Here is a 22,500-nt window from a genome sequence, read left to right as displayed (position 1 = left end):
TAGGGTAGCATTAGGGATGTATATTTAGGGTAAAGTAGTGCACTATATAGGGAAGAGGGTAGCATTAGGGATGTATATTAGGGTAAAGTAGTGCACTGTGTAGGGAATACGGAAGCATTAGTGATGTATATTAGGGTAAAGTAGTGCACTATATAGTGAAGAGGGTAGCATTAGGGATGTATATTAGGGTAAAGTAGTGCACTGTGTAGGGAATAGGGAAGCATTAGTGATGTATATTAGGGTAAAGTAGTGCACTATATAGGGAAGAGGGTAGCATTAGGGATGTATATTAGGGTAAAGTAGTGCACTATATAGGGAAGAGGGTAGCATTAGGGATGTATATTAGGGTAAACTAGTGCACTATATAGGGAAGAGGGTAGCATTAGGGATGTATATTAGGGTAAAGTAGTGCACTATATAGGGAAGAGGGTAGCATTAGGGATGTATATTAGGGTAAAGTAGTGCACTATATAGGGAATAGGGAAGCATTTGTGATGTATATTTAGGGTAAAGTAGTGCACTATATAGGGAAGAGGGTAGCATTAGGGATGTATATTAGGGTAAAGTAGTGCACTATATAGGGAAGAGGGTAGCATTAGGGATGTATATTAGGGTAAAGTAGTGCACTATATAGGGAAGAGGGTAGCATTAGGGATGTATATTAGGGTAAAGTAGTGCACTATATAGGGAATAGGGAAGCATTTGTGATGTATATTTAGGGTAAAGTAGTGCACTATATAGGGAAGAGGGTAGCATTAGTGATGTATATTTAAGGTAAAGTAGTGCACTATATAGGGAATAGGGAAGCATTAGTGATGTATATTTAAGGTAAAGTAGTATACTATATAGGGAATAGGGTAGCATTAGTGATGTATATTTAAGGTAAAGTAGTGCACTATATAGGGAAGAGGGTAGCATTTAAGACATAGACAGCATCTTCATGTGAAGGACGAAGGGGACCTCAAGAGGACATCAAAGGAAGCGTTTGATGTGAAATGACAAAGATGGACCAATTTAAAGCACGTTGGATTATTGCGACAGCTGAGCTGCCAGCCAGACAGAGGAACATCAAACACTTTATGTGGTGGTTTGATGTATATATGGAATGCTGGAACGCCTGCCAATACCACATGACGTGTGATACGACCATAACGGTTTTCTTCCGGTGAAAGAGAGGCGGGCCAAAATGCAGCGTGGTTATTTGTAAACATCTTTAAATAAAGATGAAAATACGAACACTATACAAAACAATAAAGGTGAAAAACCGAAAACAGCCCTATCTAGTGCAACAAACACAGAGACAGGAACAATCACCCACAAGAGACCTAAAGCATATGGCTGCCTAAATATGGTTCCCAATCAGAGACAACAATAAACACCTGCCTCTGATTGAGAACCACTCCAGGCAACCATAGACTTACCTAGAATACTTAACTAAACACTATCCCATAAACTGCAAAACCCCTAGACAAAACAAACCACATAAATCACCCATGTCACACCCTGGCCTAACCAACATAATAAAGAGAACACAGAATACTAAGACCAGGGCGTGACAGTTCCCCCTACACCCATGTCACACCCTGGCACAGAATACTGAGACCAGGGCGTGACAGTACCCCCCCCCACACCCATGTCACACCCTGGCACAGAATACTGAGACCAGGGCGTGACAGTATCCCACACCCATGTCACCCAGGGCGTGACAGTTCCCCCCACAACCCATGTCACACCCTGGCACAGAATACTGAGACCAGGGCGTGACAGTTCCCCCCCCCGCCACAGTGTCACCCCTGGCACAGAATACTGAGACCAGGGCGTGACAGTTCCCCCCACACCCATGTCACACCCTGGCACAGAGTACTGAGACCAGGGCGTGACAGTACCCCCCCAGGGCGTGACAGTTCCCCCCACACCCGTGTCACACCCTGGCACAGACCCCCCCAGGGCTGAGACCAGGGCGTGACAGTCCCCCCCCCAGGGCGTGACAGTTCCCCCCCCACGCCATGTCACGCCCCAGGCACAGTCCCCCCCAGGGCGTGACAGTACCCCCAGGGCGTGACAGTACCCCCCAGGGCGTGACAGTACCCCCCCCCAGGGCGTGACAGTTCCCCCCAGGGCGTGACAGTTCCCCAGGGCGTGACAGTACCCCCCCAGGGCGTGACAGTCCCCCCCCGAGAACATTTCCCGTCTCCATTCCAATTTGGATACAATCAAATGGCTGGTGAATAATGAGTCAGAGTAGTATTTGTATTCTCAAAGACATTGCATAAAGTATTTAGGCTTTCTACAAGCAGCTCTTCAGTTGTCTTTATGTGGATCTCTTGATTCTAAACTCACCATCCAACGAGTCACCATCCAATTAACAAATGACAGTCCTCGGTTTGCAATCTCCAAGTTAGATTACTAGATATTACAAAGATCAAATAATAAACCGTCTTGGATGGTCTTCTTAATCTCTACCGTCTTTCTTGGAGTCATCCGAACCCTGTGTGGCTTTTAGGGTGCATCCCAAATGATACCTTATTCATTATTGGGCTCTGGTCAAAAGAAGGGTGCCACATGTTTCTACAGTCCCCTTTTGATATCCATCAGAAACAACACTTCAATCTGATCTTGATATAAACTAAACTAGTAAAACTCTGCCTGCTAATGAATTGCGACCAACGGGGTTCATATAAACTCTACTAGTAAAATTCTGCCAGCTAATGAATTGCGACCAACGGGGCCGCATCCCATATCCTCTTTTTTGTCTCCAGTTTCCTGTCATTTTGTATGGTCAATCAGGAATTCCCTGCTTCCTTTTATTTATCCTTCTTAGACATAACTAACGCAGGGAAATACTGGTAACTGGGTTATTCACCAACCCTTCACCCTCTTTTATATGCTGCCTACTTCTGGGGCCCATATTTACAAGCCCATATTTACAAGCCCATATTTACAAGTGGTCCTTCTGTAGCTCAGTTGGTAGAGCATGGCGCTTGTAACGCCAGGGTAGTGGGTTTGATTCCCGGGATCACCCATACGTAGAATGTATGCACACATGACTGTAAGTCGCTTTGGATAAAAGCGTCTGCTAAATGGCATAAATTATTATATTATTATATATATTTATATATTATTATATTATTATCCAAGACCTTTGAGTGCTGATCTAGGATTACTTTTACTTTTCAGATTATGGAGAAATAAGACAGGCGGGGACCATGTTTTTCGGTCACCTGACCTACTGACACGTAGCATCTGCATCAAACCAATGATGAATTAAATTGTTTAAAAAAAAAATAGAAACATTAACCAATAGGTGAACTATTCCTCTCTCTAACCTCAACCCTCCATGTTCCCTCCCACTGCCTCCCCGCCCCCTCCTCACATCAACCAATCAGAACTACGACGACGAAATAGTCGACGATTACGTCACCGGCGTGGAGCAGATCGACGCCGACCCTACGGCTGCAGCAGAAATCGGCTCTGATACCAAAGGTCCCGACCCCGGTGCAGAATCGTACGATTTTAAGGAGTACGATATGAAGGAATACGGTGATATTAAAGAGATTGATACGAAACAGACGTACGAGTACGGTGACTATGGCGACTACGGCACCGGCGAGGCCAAACCTACCTCCTTCCCAGCCTACGAGGATGAGTTTGGGCCGGGCGTACCTGCTGAGACCGACACAGATAGTAGTGTAAGTAGCATTTTATACTCATCCTGAATATACACATCTCAGAGACCAGTACATCGGAGTCTATGAGGCCTAACATTTAACCTGAAATAGATGATAAACAAAAGTGAAATAAACAATAAAAATGAACACTGTAGCCATTTTGTTTCTAGTCTCACTGTAGCCATTTTGTTTCTAGTCCCACTGTAGCCATTTTGTTTCCAGTCCCACTGTAGCCATTTTGTTTCCAGTCCCACTGTAGCCATTTTGTTTCTAGTCCCACTGTAGCTATTTTGTTTCCAGTCCCACTGTAGCCATTTTGTTTCCAGTCCCACTGTAGCCATTTTGTTTCTAGTCTCACTGTAGCCATTTTGTTTCCAGTCCCACTGTAGCCATTTTGTTTCCAGTCCCACTGTAGCCATTTTGTTTCTAGTCTCACTGTAGCCATTTTGTTTCTAGTCCCACTGTGGCCATTTTGTTTCTAGTCTCACTGTAGCCATTTTGTTTCCAGTCCCACTGTAGCCATTTTGTTTCCAGTCCCACTGTAGCCATTTTGTTTCTAGTCTCACTGTAGCCATTTTGTTTCTAGTCCCACTGTAGCCATTTTGTTTCTAGTCTCACTGTAGCCATTTTGTTTCCAGTACCACTGTAGCCATTTTGTTTCTAGTCCCACTGTAGCCATTTTGTTTCTAGTCTCACTGTAGCCATTTTGTTTCTAGTCCCACTGTAGCCATTTTGTTTCTAGTCCCACTGTAGCCATTTTGTTTCTAGTCCCACTGTAGCCATTTTGTTTCTAGTCCCACTGTAGCCATTTTGTTTCTAGTCTCACTGTAGCCATTTTGTTTCCAGTCTCACTGTAGCCATTTTGTTTCTAATCCCACTGTAGCCATTTTGTTTCCAGTCCCACTGTAGCCATTTTGTTTCTAGTCTCACTGTAGCCATTTTGTTTCCAGTCCCACTGTCGCCATTTTGTTTCTAGTCCCACTGTAGCCATTTTGTTTCTAGTCTCACTGTAGCCATTTTGTTTCCAGTCTCACTGTAGCCATTTTGTTTCCATTCCCACTGTAGCCATTTTGTTTCTAGTCTCACTGTAGCCATTTTGTTTCCAGTCCCACTGTAGCCATTTTGTTTCCATTCCCACTGTAGCCATTTTGTTTCTAGTCTCACTGTAGCCATTTTGTTTCTAGTCTCACTGTCGCCATTTTGTTTCCATTCCCACTGTAGCCATTTTGTTTCTAGTCTCACTGTAGCCATTTTGTTTCTAGTCCCACTGTAGCCATTTTGTTTCTAGTCTCACTGTCGCCATTTTGTTTCCAGTCCCACTGTAGCCATTTTGTTTCCAGTCCCACTGTAGCCATTTTGTTTCCAGTCCCACTGTAGCCATTTTGTTTCCAGTCCCACTGTAGCCATTTTGTTTCCAGTCCCACTGTAGCCATTTTGTTTCCAGTCCCACTGTAGCCATTTTGTTTCCAGTCCCACTGTAGCCATTTTGTTTCCAGTCCCACTGTAGCCATTTTGTTTCTAGTCCCACTGTAGCCATTTTGTTTCTAGTCCCACTGTAGCCATTTTGTTTCCAGTCCCACTGTAGCCATTTTGTTTCCAGTCCCACTGTAGCCATTTTGTTTCTAGTCCGACTGTAGCCATTTTGTTTCCATTCCCACTGTAGCCATTTTGTTTCTAGTCCCACTGTAGCCATTTTGTTTCTAGTCCCACTGTAGCCATTTTGTTTCCATTCCCACTGTAGCCATTTTGTTTCTAGTCCCACTGTAGCCATTTTGTTTCTAGTCCCACTGTAGCCATTTTGTTTCCAGTCTCACTGTAGCCATTTTGTTTCTAGTCCCACTGTAGCCATTTTGTTTCCATTCCCACTGTAGCCATTTTGTTTCTAGTCTCACTGTAGCCATTTTGTTTCCAGTCCCACTGTAGCCATTTTGTTTCTAGTCTCACTGTAGCCATTTTGTTTCCAGTCCCACTGTAGCCATTTTGTTTCTAGTCTCACTGTAGCCATTTTGTTTCTAGTCCCACTGTAGCCATTTTGTTTCTAGTCCCACTGTAGCCATTTTGTTTCTAGTCCCACTGTAGCCATTTTGTTTCTAGTCCCACTGTAGCCATTTTGTTTCCAGTCCCACTGTAGCCATTTTGTTTCTAGTCCCACTGTAGCCATTTTGTTTCTAGTCTCACTGTCGCCATTTTGTTTCCAGTCCCACTGTAGCCATTTTGTTTCTAGTCTCACTGTAGCCATTTTGTTTCTAGTCCCACTGTAGCCATTTTGTTTCTAGTCTCACTGTCGCCATTTTGTTTCCAGTCCCACTGTAGCCATTTTGTTTCTAGTCCCACTGTAGCCATTTTGTTTCTAGTCTCACTGTCGCCATTTTGTTTCCAGTCCCACTGTAGCCATTTTGTTTCTAGTCTCACTGTAGCCATTTTGTTTCTAGTCCCACTGTAGCCATTTTGTTTCTAGTCCCACTGTAGCCATTTTGTTTCCAGTCCCACTGTAGCCATTTTGTTTCCAGTCCCACTGTAGCCATTTTGTTTCCAGTCCCACTGTAGCCATTTTGTTTCCAGTCTCACTGTAGCCATTTTGTTTCCAGTCTCACTGTAGCCATTTTGTTTCCAGTCCCACTGTAGCCATTTTGTTTCTAGTCCCACTGTAGCCATTTTGTTTCTAGTCTCACTGTAGCCATTTTGTTTCTAGTCTCACTGTAGCCATTTTCTTTCTAGTCCCACTGTAGCCATTTTGTTTCCAGTCCCACTGTGGCAATTTTGTTTCTAGTCCCACTGTGGCCATTTTGTTTCTAGTCCCACTGTAGCCATTTTGTTTCTAGTCTCACTGTAGCCATTTTGTTTCTAGTCCCACTGTAGCCATTTTGTTTCTAGTCCCACTGTAGCCATTTTGTTTCTAGTCCCACTGTAGCCATTTTGTTTCTAGTCCCACTGTAGCCATTTTGTTTCTAGTCCCACTGTAGCCATTTTGTTTCTAGTCCCACTGTAGCCATTTTGTTTCTAGTCCCACTGTAGCCATTTTGTTTCTAGTCTCAACTGTAGCCTTTTGTTTCCAGTCCTATTTCTCCCACAGCAGTGGTGGTCAGTACTATTCAAGATGAGGGAGGACAATCACTTTTCCATGACCACGGCCTTATTTCTATTACAGCATATTGGATGACTGTCATTCATTTTCCATTCAGCCAGCTCAATGTAATAGTGATAAGATTAGGTTACGACATGATACTCTTTATTTTTCCCCCTATACCAATCATGAGGATGCTACAACTGAGTTTATGAATGAAAGGTTAACAAAGTTTCATCATGAATTCTTCCTGTGTGAAGTCATTGTGTCAACAATATCAGGTGTCCAGGACCCTCGCTGTGTTCAGTGAGTTAAGTACATCCCAAATGCCACCCTATTCCCTATATAGTGCACTACACATAGGGCCCTGGTCAAAAGTTGTGCACTATAAAAAGGAACACAGTGCAATTTGGGATACATCCCCATTTGTCATCTTCAGTGGCTTTGGAAAACTAACCGATATCATTCGGACCAAGACTCAAATTGTGGCTTCTTTACGAACCACATCTTGTGGTTAATAATTCCTACGTAGACTAAAAACACATTTAGCATTTAGCCTTAACAAATGTTCCACTACCAGGCACAGACAGGCACTCTGCATTTTGAAGGGGTCTGGATATTTTCTTATCTCTTTTACAGCTGGAAGTGGTAGTGTATTAAATTCTCTGAAACTCCTGGTGAAATGAGGACACCCGTTTTGTGTAGAACGTCCCTTGCTGCCATGACTACTTCACCTCTGATTGGTTATAATTCTGCTGGTGTTTGTGACGTCAGCTTAGAACCTGGTGATGCTGCCCCCACGCCTACAGAAGGATTTACTTTTGGGGAAATACTGACGCCCCCCCCCCGTGTTTGGTTGACAACTGGCAGATCTGTATTCTGATAGGATGTCTCTGTGGTGCGTTTTCAGATCGGAGGAGGTAGATATGGCGGAGAGAAAGGAGAGAAGGGAGAACCCGCCATCATTGAACCCGTAAGTGGAAGGCAACACGTTTTATCACTATTGTATAACTGGGTATCAGTGATGCATCAGCTACAACTGGGGAGTTAACTTTGCCGTAAACATCATTTTCTGACCTTTCTCCTGCTTCAGCTCAGTCCCACTCCATGTTTCCCCGACTCATAAACATGACACGTTGTACACTGGGTATTATCACTACTGTATAACTAGTTATTATCACTACTATATAACTAGTTATTATCACTACTATATAACTAGTTATTATCACTACTGTATAACTAGTTATTATCACTACTGTATAACTAGTTATTATCACTACTGTATAACTAGTTATTATCACTACTATATAACTAGTTAGTATCACTACTGTATAACTAGTTATTATCACTACTATATAACTAGTTATTATCACTACTGTATAACTAGTTATTATCACTACTGTATAACTAGTTATTATCACTACTATATAACTAGTTATTATCACTACTGTGTAACTAGGTAGTACTGTATAACTAGTTATTATCACTACTGTATAACTAGTTATTATCACTACTATATAACTAGTTATTATCACTACTATATAACTAGTTATTATCACTACTATATAACTAGTTATTATAACTACTATATAACTAGTTATTATCACTACTGTGTAACTAGGTAGTACTGTATAACTAGTTATTATCACTACTGTATAACTAGTTATTATCCCTACTATATAACTAGTTATTATCACTACTATATAACTAGTTATTATCACTACTATATAACTAGTTATTATCACTACTATATAACTAGTTATTATCACTACTGTGTAACTAGGTAGTACTGTATAACTAGTTATTATCACTACTGTATAACTAGTTATTATCACTACTATATAACTAGTTATTATCACTACTATATAACTAGTTATTAAAACTACTAACTAGTTATTATCACTACTATATAACTAGGTATTATCACTACTATATAACTAGTTATTATCACTACTATATAACTAGGTAGTACTGTATAACTAGTTATTATCACTACTGTATAACTAGTTATTATCACTACTATATAACTAGTTATTATCACTACTATATAACTAGTTATTATCACTACTGTGTAACTAGGTAGTACTGTATAACTAGTTATTATCACTACTGTATAACTAGTTATTATCACTACTATATAACTAGTTATTATCACTACTATATAACTAGTTATTAAAACTACTAACTAGTTATTATCACTACTATATAACTAGGTATTATCACTACTATATAACTAGTTATTATCACTACTGTATAACTAGTTATTATCACTACTATATAACTAGGTTTTATCACTACTATATAACTAGTTATTATCACTACTATATAACTAGGTATTATCACTACTGTATAACTAGTTATTATCACTACTATATAACTAGGTATTATCACTACTGTATAACTAGTTATTATCACTACTATATAACTAGTTATTATCACTACTGTGTAACTAGGTAGTACTGTATAACTAGTTATTATCACTACTGTATAACTAGTTATTATCACTACTGTATAACTAGTTATTATCACTACTATATAACTAGTTATTATCACTACTATATAACTAGTTATTATCACTACTATATAACTAGTTATTATCACTACTATATAACTAGTTATTATCACTACTATATAACTAGTTATTATCACTACTGTATAACTAGTTATTATCACTACTGTATAACTAGGTATTATCACTACTATATAACTAGTTATTATCACTACTGTATAACTAGTTATTATCACTACTGTATAACTAGTTATTATCACTACTGTATAACTAGTTATTATCACTACTGTATAACTAGTTATTATCACTACTATATAACTAGTTATTATCACTACTATATAACTAGTTATTATCACTACTATATAACTAGTTATTATCACTACTATATAACTAGGTATTATCACTACTATATAGCTAGTTATTATCACTACTATATAACTAGTTATTATCACTACTGTATAACTAGTTATTATCACTACTATATAACTAGGTTTTATCACTACTATATAACTAGTTATTATCACTACTGTATAACTAGGTATTATCACTACTATATAACTAGTTATTATCACTACTGTATAACTAGTTATTATCACTACTGTATAACTAGTTATTATCACTACTATATAACTATCACTACTTATTAGGTATTATCACTACTATATAACTAGTTATTATCACTACTATATAACTAGTTATTATCACTACTATATAACTAGTTATTATCACTACTGTATAACTAGGTATTATCACTACTATATAACTAGTTATTATCACTACTGTATAACTAGTTATTATCACTACTGTATAACTAGTTATTATCACTACTGTATAACTAGTTATTATCACTACTGTATAACTAGTTATTATCACTACTATATAACTAGGTATTATCACTACTATATAACTAGTTATTATCACTACTGTATAACTAGTTATTATCACTACTGTATAACTAGTTATTATCACTACTATATAACTAGTTATTATCACTACTATATAACTAGTTATTATCACTACTGTATAACTAGTTATTATCACTACTATATAACTAGGTTTTATCACTACTATATAACTAGTTATTATCACTACTATATAACTAGGTATTATATTATCAGTATATACTACTAGTTATTATTATCACTACTGTATAACTAGTTATTATCACTACTATATAACTAGTTATTATCACTACTGTATAACTAGTTATTATCACTACTATATAACTAGTTATTATCACTACTGTATAACTAGGTATTATCACTACTATATAACTAGTTATTATCACTACTGTATAACTAGTTATTATCACTACTGTATAACTAGTTATTATCACTACTGTATAACTAGTTATTATCACTACTATATAACTAGTTAGTATCACTACTGTATAACTAGTTATTATCACTACTATATAACTAGTTATTATCACTACTGTATAACTAGTTATTATCACTACTGTATAACTAGTTATTATCACTACTATATAACTAGGTATTATCACTACTATATAACTAGTTATTATCACTACTGTATAACTAGTTATTATCACTACTATATAACTAGTTATTATCACTACTATATAACTAGTTATTATCACTATATAACTAGTTAACTAGTTATTATCACTACTGTATAACTAGTTATTATCACTACTATATAACTAGGTTTTATCACTACTATATAACTAGTTATTATCACTACTATATAACTAGTTATTATCACTACTATATAACTAGTTATTATCACTACTATATAACTAGTTATTATCACTACTGTGTAACTAGGTAGTACTGTATAACTAGTTATTATCACTACTGTATAACTAGTTATTATCACTACTATATAACTAGTTATTATCACTACTATATAACTAGTTATTATCACTACTATATAACTAGTTATTATAACTACTATATAACTAGTTATTATCACTACTGTGTAACTAGGTAGTACTGTATAACTAGTTATTATCACTACTGTATAACTAGTTATTATCACTACTATATAACTAGTTATTATCACTACTATATAACTAGTTATTATCACTACTATATAACTAGTTATTATCACTACTATATAACTAGTTATTATCACTACTGTGTAACTAGGTAGTACTGTATAACTAGTTATTATCACTACTGTATAACTAGTTATTATCACTACTATATAACTAGTTATTATCACTACTATATAACTAGTTATTAAAACTACTAACTAGTTATTATCACTACTATATAACTAGGTATTATCACTACTATATAACTAGTTATTATCACTACTGTATAACTAGGTAGTACTGTATAACTAGTTATTATCACTACTGTATAACTAGTTATTATCACTACTATATAACTAGTTATTATCACTACTATATAACTAGTTATTATCACTACTGTGTAACTAGGTAGTACTGTATAACTAGTTATTATCACTACTGTATAACTAGTTATTATCACTACTATATAACTAGTTATTATCACTACTATATAACTAGTTATTAAAACTACTAACTAGTTATTATCACTACTATATAACTAGGTATTATCACTACTATATAACTAGTTATTATCACTACTGTATAACTAGTTATTATCACTACTATATAACTAGGTTTTATCACTACTATATAACTAGTTATTATCACTACTATATAACTAGGTATTATCACTACTGTATAACTAGTTATTATCACTACTATATAACTAGGTATTATCACTACTGTATAACTAGTTATTATCACTACTATATAACTAGTTATTATCACTACTGTGTAACTAGGTAGTACTGTATAACTAGTTATTATCACTACTATATAACTAGTTATTATCACTACTGTATAACTAGTTATTATCACTACTATATAACTAGTTATTATCACTACTATATAACTAGTTATTATCACTACTATATAACTAGTTATTATCACTACTATATAACTAGTTATTATCACTACTATATAACTAGGTATTATCACTACTATATAACTAGTTATTATCACTACTGTATAACTAGTTATTATCACTACTGTATAACTAGGTATTATCACTACTATATAACTAGTTATTATCACTACTGTATAACTAGTTATTATCACTACTGTATAACTAGTTATTATCACTACTGTATAACTAGTTATTATCACTACTATATAACTAGTTATTATCACTACTATATAACTAGTTATTATCACTACTATATAACTAGTTATATCACTATATAACTAGTTATTATCACTACTATATAACTAGTTATTATCACTACTATACTAGCTAGTTATTATCACTACTATATAACTAGTTATTATCACTACTGTATAACTAGTTATTATCACTACTATATAACTAGGTTTTATCACTACTATATAACTAGTTATTATCACTACTATATAACTAGTTATTATCACTACTGTATAACTAGTTATTATCACTACTATATAACTAGGTTTTATCACTACTATATAACTAGTTATTATCACTACTATATAACTAGTTATTATCACTACTGTATAACTAGTTATTATCACTACTATATAACTAGTTATTATCACTACTGTATAACTAGTTATTATCACTACTATATAACTAGGTTTTATCACTACTATATAACTAGTTATTATCACTACTATATAACTAGTTATTATCACTACTGTATAACTAGTTATTATCACTACTGTATAACTAGTTATTATCACTACTATATAACTAGGTATTATCACTACTATATAGCTAGTTATTATCACTACTATATAACTAGGTATTATCACTACTGTATAACTAGTTATTATCACTACTATATAACTAGTTATTATCACTACTGTGTAACTAGGTAGTACTGTATAACTAGTTATTATCCCTACTATATAACTAGTTATTATCACTACTATATAACTAGTTATTATCACTACTGTATAACTAGGTATTATCACTACTGTATAACTAGTTATTATCACTACTATATAACTAGTTATTATCACTACTGTATAACTAGGTTTTATCACTACTATATAACTAGTTATTATCACTACTATATAACTAGTTATTATCACTACTGTATAACTAGTTATTATCACTACTGTATAACTAGTTATTATCACTACTATATAACTAGTTATTATCACTACTGTATAACTATGTTTTATCACTACTATATAACTAGTTATTATCACTACTATATAACTAGTTATTATCACTACTGTATAACTAGTTATTATCACTACTATATAACTAGGTATTATCACTACTGTATAACTAGTTATTAGCACTACTGTATAACTAGTTATTATCACTACTGTATAACTAGTTATTATCACTACTATATAACTAGTTATTATCACTACTGTATAACTAGTTATTATCACTACTATATAACTAGTTATTATCACTACTATATAACTAGGTATTATCACTACTGTATAACTAGTTATTATCACTACTGTATAACTATGTTTTATCACTACTATATAACTAGTTATTATCACTACTATATAACTAGTTAGTATCACTACTGTATAACTAGTTATTATCACTACTATATAACTAGGTATTATCACTACTGTATAACTAGTTATTATCACTACTGTATAACTAGTTATTATCACTACTGTATAACTAGTTATTATCACTACTATATAACTAGTTATTATCACTACTATATAACTAGTTATTATCACTACTATATAACTAGTTATTATCACTACTGTATAACTAGTTATTATCACTACTATATAACTAGTTATTATCACTACTATATAACTAGTTATTATCACTACTATATAACTAGTTATTATCACTAATATATAACTAGTTATTATCACTACTGTATAACTAGTTATTATCACTACTATATAACTAGTTATTATCACTACTATATAACTAGTTATTATCACTACTATATAACTAGTTATTATCACTACTATATAACTAGTTATTATCACTACTATATAACTAGTTATTATCACTACTATATAACTAGGTATTATCACTACTGTGTAACTAGGTAATACTGTATAACTAGTTATTATCCCTACTATATAACTAGTTATTATCACTACTATATAAGTAGTTATTATCACTACTATATAACTAGTTATTATCACTACTGTATAACTAGTTATTATCACTACTATATAACTAGTTATTATCACTACTATATAACTAGTTATTATCACTACTATATAACTAGTTATTATCACTACTGTATAACTAGTTATTATCACTACTATATAACTAGTTATTATCACTACTATATAACTAGTTATTATCACTACTATATAACTAGTTATTATCACTACTATATAACTAGTTATTATCACTACTATATAACTAGGTATTATCACTACTATATAACTAGTTATTATCACTACTGTATAACTAGTTATTATCACTACTGTATAACTAGTTATTATCAGTACTATATAACTAGTTATTATCACTACTGTATAACTAGTTATTATCACTACTGTATAACTAGTTATTATCACTACTGTATAACTAGTTATTATCACTACTGTATAACTAGTTATTATCACTACTATATAACTAGTTATTATCACTACTATATAACTAGTTATTATCACTACTGTATAACTAGGTATTATCACTACTGTATAACTAGTTATTATCACTACTGTATAACTAGTTATTATCACTACTATATAACTAGTTATTATCACTACTATATAACTAGTTATTATCACTACTATATAACTAGTTATTATCACTACTATATAACTAGTTATTATCACTACTGTATAACTAGTTATTATCACTACTATATAACTAGTTATTATCACTACTATATAACTAGTTATTATCACTACTATATAACTAGTTATTATCACTACTATATAACTAGTTATTATCACTACTGTATAACTAGTTATTATCACTACTATATAACTAGTTATTATCACTACTATATAACTAGTTATTATCACTACTATATAACTAGTTATTATCACTACTGTATAACTAGTTATTATCACTACTGTATAACTAGTTATTATCACTACTGTATAACTAGTTATTATCACTACTATATAACTAGTTATTATCACTACTATATAACTAGTTATTATCACTACTATATAACTAGTTATTATCACTACTGTATAACTAGTTATTATCACTACTGTATAACTAGTTATTATCACTACTGTATAACTAGTTATTATCACTACTGTATAACTAGTTATTATCACTACTATATAACTAGTTATTATCACTACTATATAACTAGTTATTATCACTACTGTATAACTAGTTATTATCACTACTATATAACTATGTTTTATCACTACTATATAACTAGTTATTATCACTACTGTATAACTAGTTATTATCAGTACTATATAACTAGGTTTTATCAAAACTATATAACTAGTTATTATCACTACTGTATAACTAGTTATTATCACTACTGTATAACTAGTTATTATCACTACTATATAACTAGTTATTATCACTACTATATAACTAGTTATTATAACTACTATATAACTAGTTATTATCACTACTATATAACTAGGTTTTATCACTACTATATAACTAGTTATTATCACTACTGTATAACTAGTTATTATCACTATTATATAACTAGTTATTATCACTACTATATAACTAGTTATTATCACTACTATATAACTAGTTATTATCACTACTGTATAACTAGTTATTATCACTACTATATAACTAGTTATTATCACTACTATATAACTACTTATTATCACTACTATATAACTAGTTATTATCACTACTGTATAACTAGTTATTATCACTACTATATAACTAGTTATTATCACTACTGTGTAACTAGGTAGTACTGTATAACTAGTTATTATCACTATTATATAACTAGTTATTATCACTACTATATAACTAGTTATTATCACTACTATATAACTAGTTATTATCACTACTATATAAGTAGTTATTATCACTACTGTATAACTAGTTAGTATCACTACTATATAACTAGGTTTTATCACTACTATATAACTAGTTATTATCACTACTATATAACTAGTTATTATCACTACTGTATAACTAGTTATTATCACTACTATATAACTAGGTATTATCACTACTATATAACTAGTTATTATCACTACTGTATAACTAGTTATTATCACTACTATATAACTAGTTATTATCACTACTGTATAACTAGTTATTATCACTACTATATAAGTAGTTATTATCACTACTATATAACTAGTTATTATCACTACTATATAACTAGTTATTATCACTACTATATAAGTAGTTATTATCACTACTGTATAACTAGTTAGTATCACTACTATATAACTAGGTTTTATCACTACTATATAACTAGTTATTATCACTACTATATAACTAGTTATTATCACTACTTTATAACTAGTTATTATCACTACTATATAACTAGTTATTATCACTACTATATAACTACTTATTATCACTACTATATAACTAGTTATTATCACTACTGTATAACTAGTTATTATCACTACTATATAACTAGTTATTATCACTACTGTGTAACTAGGTAGTACTGTATAACTAGTTATTATCACTATTATATAACTAGTTATTATCACTACTATATAACTAGTTATTATCACTACTATATAACTAGTTATTATCACTACTATATAAGTAGTTATTATCACTACTGTATAACTAGTTAGTATCACTACTATATAACTAGGTTTTATCACTACTATATAACTAGTTATTATCACTACTATATAACTAGTTATTATCACTACTGTATAACTAGTTATTATCACTACTATATAACTAGTTATTATCACTACTATATAACTAGTTATTATCACTACTGTATAACTAGTTATTATCACTACTATATAACTAGTTATTATCACTACTGTATAACTAGTTATTATCACTACTATATAAGTAGTTATTATCACTACTATATAACTAGTTATTATCACTACTATATAACTAGTTATTATCACTACTATATAAGTAGTTATTATCACTACTGTATAACTAGTTAGTATCACTACTATATAACTAGGTTTTATCACTACTATATAACTAGTTATTATCACTACTATATAACTAGTTATTATCACTACTGTATAACTAGTTATTATCACTACTATATAACTAGTTATTATCACTACTATATAACTAGTTATTATCACTACTATATAACTAGTTATTATCACTACTATATATCACTACTGTATAACTAGTTATTATCACTAATATATAACTAGTTATTATCACTACTGTATAACTAGTTATTATCACTACTATATAACTAGTTATTATCACTACTATATAACTAGTTATTATCACTACTATATAACTAGTTATTATCACTACTATATAAGTAGTTATTATCACTACTGTATAACTAGTTATTATCACTACTATATAACTAGTTATTATCACTACTATATAACTAGTTATTATCACTACTATATAACTAGGTATTATCACTACTATATAACTAGTTATTATCACTACTGTGTAACTAGGTATTACTGTATAACTAGTTATTATCCCTACTATATAACTAGTTATTATCACTACTAAATAACTAGTTATTATCACTACTATATAACTAGTTATTATCACTACTGTATAACTAGTTATTATCACTACTATATAACTAGTTATTATCACTACTGTGTAACTAGGTAGTACTGTATAACTAGTTATTATCACTACTATATAACTAGTTATTATCACTACTATATAACTAGTTATTATCACTACTATATAACTAGTTATTATCACTACTGTATAACTAGTTATTATCACTACTGTATAACTAGTTATTATCACTACTATATAACTAGGTATTATCACTACTATATAACTAGTTATTATCACTACTGTGTAACTAGATAGTACTGTATAACTAGTTATTATCACTACTATATAACTAGTTATTATCACTACTATATAACTTGTTATTATCACTACTGTATAACTAGTTATTATCACTACTATATAACTAGTTATTATCACTACTGTGTAACTAGGTAGTACTGTATAACTAGTTATTATCACTACTATATAACTAGTTATTATCACTATTATATAACTAGTTATTATCACTGCTATATATCACTACTGTATAACTAGTTATTATCACTACTGTGTAACTAGGTAGTACTGTATAACTAGTTATTATCACTACTGTGTAACTAGGTAGTACTGTATAACTAGTTATTATCACTACTATATAACTAGTTATTATCACTACTATATAACTAGTTATTATCACTACTATATAACTAGTTATTATCACTACTATATAACTAGTTATTATCACTACTGTATAACTAGTTATTATCACTACTATATAACTAGTTATTATCACTACTATATAACTAGTTATTATCACTACTATATAACTAGTTATTATCACTACTATATAACTAGTTATTATCACTACTATATAACTAGTTATTATCACTACTATATAACTAGTTATTATCACTACTGTATAACTAGTTATTATCAGTACTGTATAACTAGTTATTATCACTACTATATAACTAGTTATTATCACTACTGTATAACTAGTTATTATCACTACTATATAACTAGTTATTATCACTACTGTATAACTAGTTATTATCACTACTATATAACTAGTTATTATAACTACTATATAACTAGGTATTATCACTACTATATAACTAGTTATTATCACTACTATATAACTAGTTATTATCACTACTGTATAACTAGTTATTATCACTACTATATAACTAGTTATTATAACTACTATATAACTAGGTATTATCACTACTATATAACTAGGTATTATCACTACTATATAACTAGGTATTATCACTACTATATAACTAGTTATTATCACTACTGTATAACTAGTTATTATCAGTACTGTATAACTAGTTATTATCACTACTATATAACTAGTTATTATCACTACTATATAACTAGTTATTATAACTACTATATAACTAGGTATTATCACTACTATATAACTAGGTTTTATCACTACTATATAACTAGGTATTATCACTACTATATAACTAGTTATTATCACTACTATATAACTAGTTATTATCACTACTATATAACTAGTTATTATCACTACTATATAACTAGTTATTATAACTACTATATAACTAGGTATTATCACTACTATATAACTAGTTATTATCACTACTATATAACTAGTTATTAAAACTACTAACTAGTTATTATAACTACTATATAACTAGTTATTAAAACTACTAACTAGTTATTATAACTACTATATAACTAGGTATTATCAATACTATATAACTAGTTATTATCACTACTATATAACTAGTTATTATAACTACTATATAACTAGGTATTATCACTACTATATAACTAGTTATTATCACTACTATATAACTAGTTATTATCACTACTATATAACTAGGTATTATCACTACTGTGTAACTAGGTATTCATGATGTATCATCAACTGTACTCTGTCTCCACTCTGCCTGTAGATGTACTGCCGTCTCTCAGTGCTAATGTATCCATGTTTCCCTCTCTTTTCTGTCTTCCCTCTCTTTTCTCTGTCTTCCCTCTCTTTTCTGTATTCCCTCTCTTTTCTCTGTATTCCCTCTCTTTTCTCTGTCTGCCCTCTCTTTTCTCTGTCTTCCCTCTCTTTTCTCTGTCTTCCCTCTCATTTCTGTCTTCCCTCTCTTTTCTCTGTCTTCCCTCTCTTTTCTCTGTCTTCCCTCTCCTTTCTCTCTCTGCCCTCTCTTTTCTCTGTCTTCCCTCTCTTTTCTCTGTCTTCCCTCTCTTTTCTCTGTCTTCCCTCTCTTTTCTCTCTCTGCCCTCTCTTTTCTCTGTCTGTCTTCCCTCTCTTTTCTGTCTTCCCTCTCTTTTCTCTGTCTTCCCTCTTTTCTCTGTCTTCCCTCTCTTCTCTGTTTTCCCTCTCTTCCCTCTGTCTTCCCTCTCTTTCCTTTGTCTTCCCTCTCTTTTCTCTGTCTTCCCTATTTTCTCTGTCTTCCCTCTCTTTCCTCTGTCTTCCCTCTCTTTTCTCTGTCTTCCCTCTTTTCTCTGTCTTCCCTCTCTTCTCTGTCTTCCCTCTTTTTCTCTGTCTTCCCTCTCTTTTCTCGGTCTTCCCTCTCTTTTCTCTGTCTTCCCTATCTTTTCTCTGTCTTCCCTCTCTTTTCTCTGTCTTCCCTCTCTTTTCTCTGTCTTCCCTCTCTTTTCTCTGTCTTCCCTCTCTTTTCTCTGTCTTCCCTCTTTTCTCTGTCTTCCCTCTCTTTTCTCTGTCTTCCCTCTCTTTTCTCTGTCTTCCCTCTCTTTTCTCTGTCTTCCCTCTATTTTCTCTGTCTTCCCTCTCTTTTCTCTGTCTTCCCTCTCTTTTCTCTGTCTTCCCTCTCCTTCTCTGTCTTCAGGGGATGCTGATTGAAGGACCCCAAGGAGGCCCCGGCCAAGCTGTGAGTATCACGTTCTCTCTTTGCCTCCCTCTCTCCCAGACGTACTCTCTCTCTTTGCCTCCCTCTCTCCCAGACGTACTCTCTCTCTTTGCCGAGAGAGAGGGAGAGAGAGAGAGAGAGAGAGAGAGAGAGGGAGAGAGAGAGGGGAGAGAGAGAGAGAGAGAGAGAGAGAGAGAGAGAGAGAGAGAGAGAGAGAGAGAGAAGCTTTGTCTCTCTGAGGTTGATGAATTAAATGTGGTAGCAGTTTGGTAAGCTAGCTCTGCTGTAGTTAATGTGTATGTGTGCGTTCGCAGGGCTTGCCCGGCGCCCCAGGCTCCCAGGGTGCCCCTGGCCCACATGGAGACCACGGTGACAGGGTAAGTGAGCTGTCGCTGCTCAGGAAATCCCTTTGCACTTCCTGCTGTTGGAAATAGGTCATTCTCTCATTACCCACCACTTCCTTTAACTCTCTGACTCTCATTTTAACCCATCGCTATAGCAACATATGCAACTCAACAGTTTATATATAGCTACCACAGCAAATAGTGTAAAGGCTATTCAGAGTGTGGTTGGACAACTCTGGCTCATAGAATATACAACACAACCCTCATAGAATATACAGTACAACCCTCGTAGAATATACAGTAGAACCCTCGTAGAATATACAGTAGAACCCTCGTAGAATATACTGTACAACCCTCGTAGAATATACAGTACAACCCTCGTAGAATATACAGTAGAACCCTCGTAGAATATACAGTAGAACCCTCGTAGAATATACAGTAGAACCCTCGTAGAATATACTGTACAACCCTCGTAGAATATACAGTACAACCCTCATAGAATATACAGTAGAACCCTCGTAGAATATACTGTAGAACCCTCGTAGAATATACAGTAGAACCCTCATAGAATATACAGTACAACCCTCATAGAATATACAGTACAACCCCCATAGAATATACAGTAGAACCCTCGTAGAATATACAGTAGAACCCTCGTAGAATATACAGTAGAACCCTCAGCACATCAAACCAATACAACTATAGCGGTTTAGAAATACCAAAGCATGTAATGTTAAGGGAGATCTCAGTGTATGGAATGTTAAGGGAGATCTCAGTGATTGGAATGTTAAGGGAGATCTCAGTGAATGGAATGTTAAGGGAGATCTCAGTGTATGGAATGTTAAGGGAGATCTCAGTGATTGGAATGTTAAGGGAGATCTCAGTGAATGGAATGTTAAGGGAGATCTCAGTGTATGGAATGTTAAGGGAGATCTCAGTGTATGGATTAAGGGAGATCTCAGTGAATGGAATGTTAAGGGAGATCTCAGTGAATGGAATGTTAAGGGAGATCTCAGTGAATGGAATGTTAAGGGAGATCTCAGTGAATGGAATGTTAAGGGAGATCTCAGTGTATGGAAAAGGAAAAACCCTGGAATGAGTACAGGTGTGTCCAAACTTTTGACTGGTACTGTATATTTGGGAGAATGTAGTTGTTAGACCCCTCAGGCCAAGTCCGACTAGTCTGTCTCCTTGGACCGTGGCTAATATAGCTGACTAATAATGAGTCAGCATTCCACTTAGTTCACTGATTCTTAGATGACAGTCTATTCATAGTAACAGTATATTATGATAATGAAGACATTAGTTTAAAATAATAAACACAGTGTTTCAGACGAGACTGGTCTTGACAACAAGGCATCCATCTTGGTTTTACAAAGCAGAGAAGCCAGCCGGTATGCCTATATAGGAAGTCGTTTCTCTGTGTCCTTCTCCTTCGGCTGGGTTTGTAGTAGAGCCCCACACCTTCATACCACGGGGAGAAAAGAGGTCAATCAGCCACGGCTTGC

At 33.1% G+C, this 22,500-nt stretch overlaps 1 protein-coding gene across 1 annotated transcript in view; it reads left to right on the top strand.

Moving 5' to 3' along the window:
* Positions 1–22,500, top strand: part of LOC118377354 (collagen alpha-1(XI) chain-like) — a 233,450-nt gene that overhangs the window by 105,104 nt on the left and 105,846 nt on the right. Inside the window, 4 exon segments of the mRNA XM_052463126.1 lie at positions 3,387–3,689; positions 7,643–7,705; positions 20,628–20,669; positions 20,963–21,025. Of these exon segments, the coding sequence (XP_052319086.1) occupies positions 3,387–3,689; positions 7,643–7,705; positions 20,628–20,669; positions 20,963–21,025 (471 nt within the window).

Source organism: Oncorhynchus keta, chromosome 15 (assembly GCF_023373465.1).
Source record: "Oncorhynchus keta strain PuntledgeMale-10-30-2019 chromosome 15, Oket_V2, whole genome shotgun sequence".
Lineage (NCBI taxonomy): Eukaryota > Metazoa > Chordata > Actinopteri > Salmoniformes > Salmonidae > Oncorhynchus > Oncorhynchus keta.
This window is presented reverse-complemented; position numbering and strand designations above follow the sequence as displayed.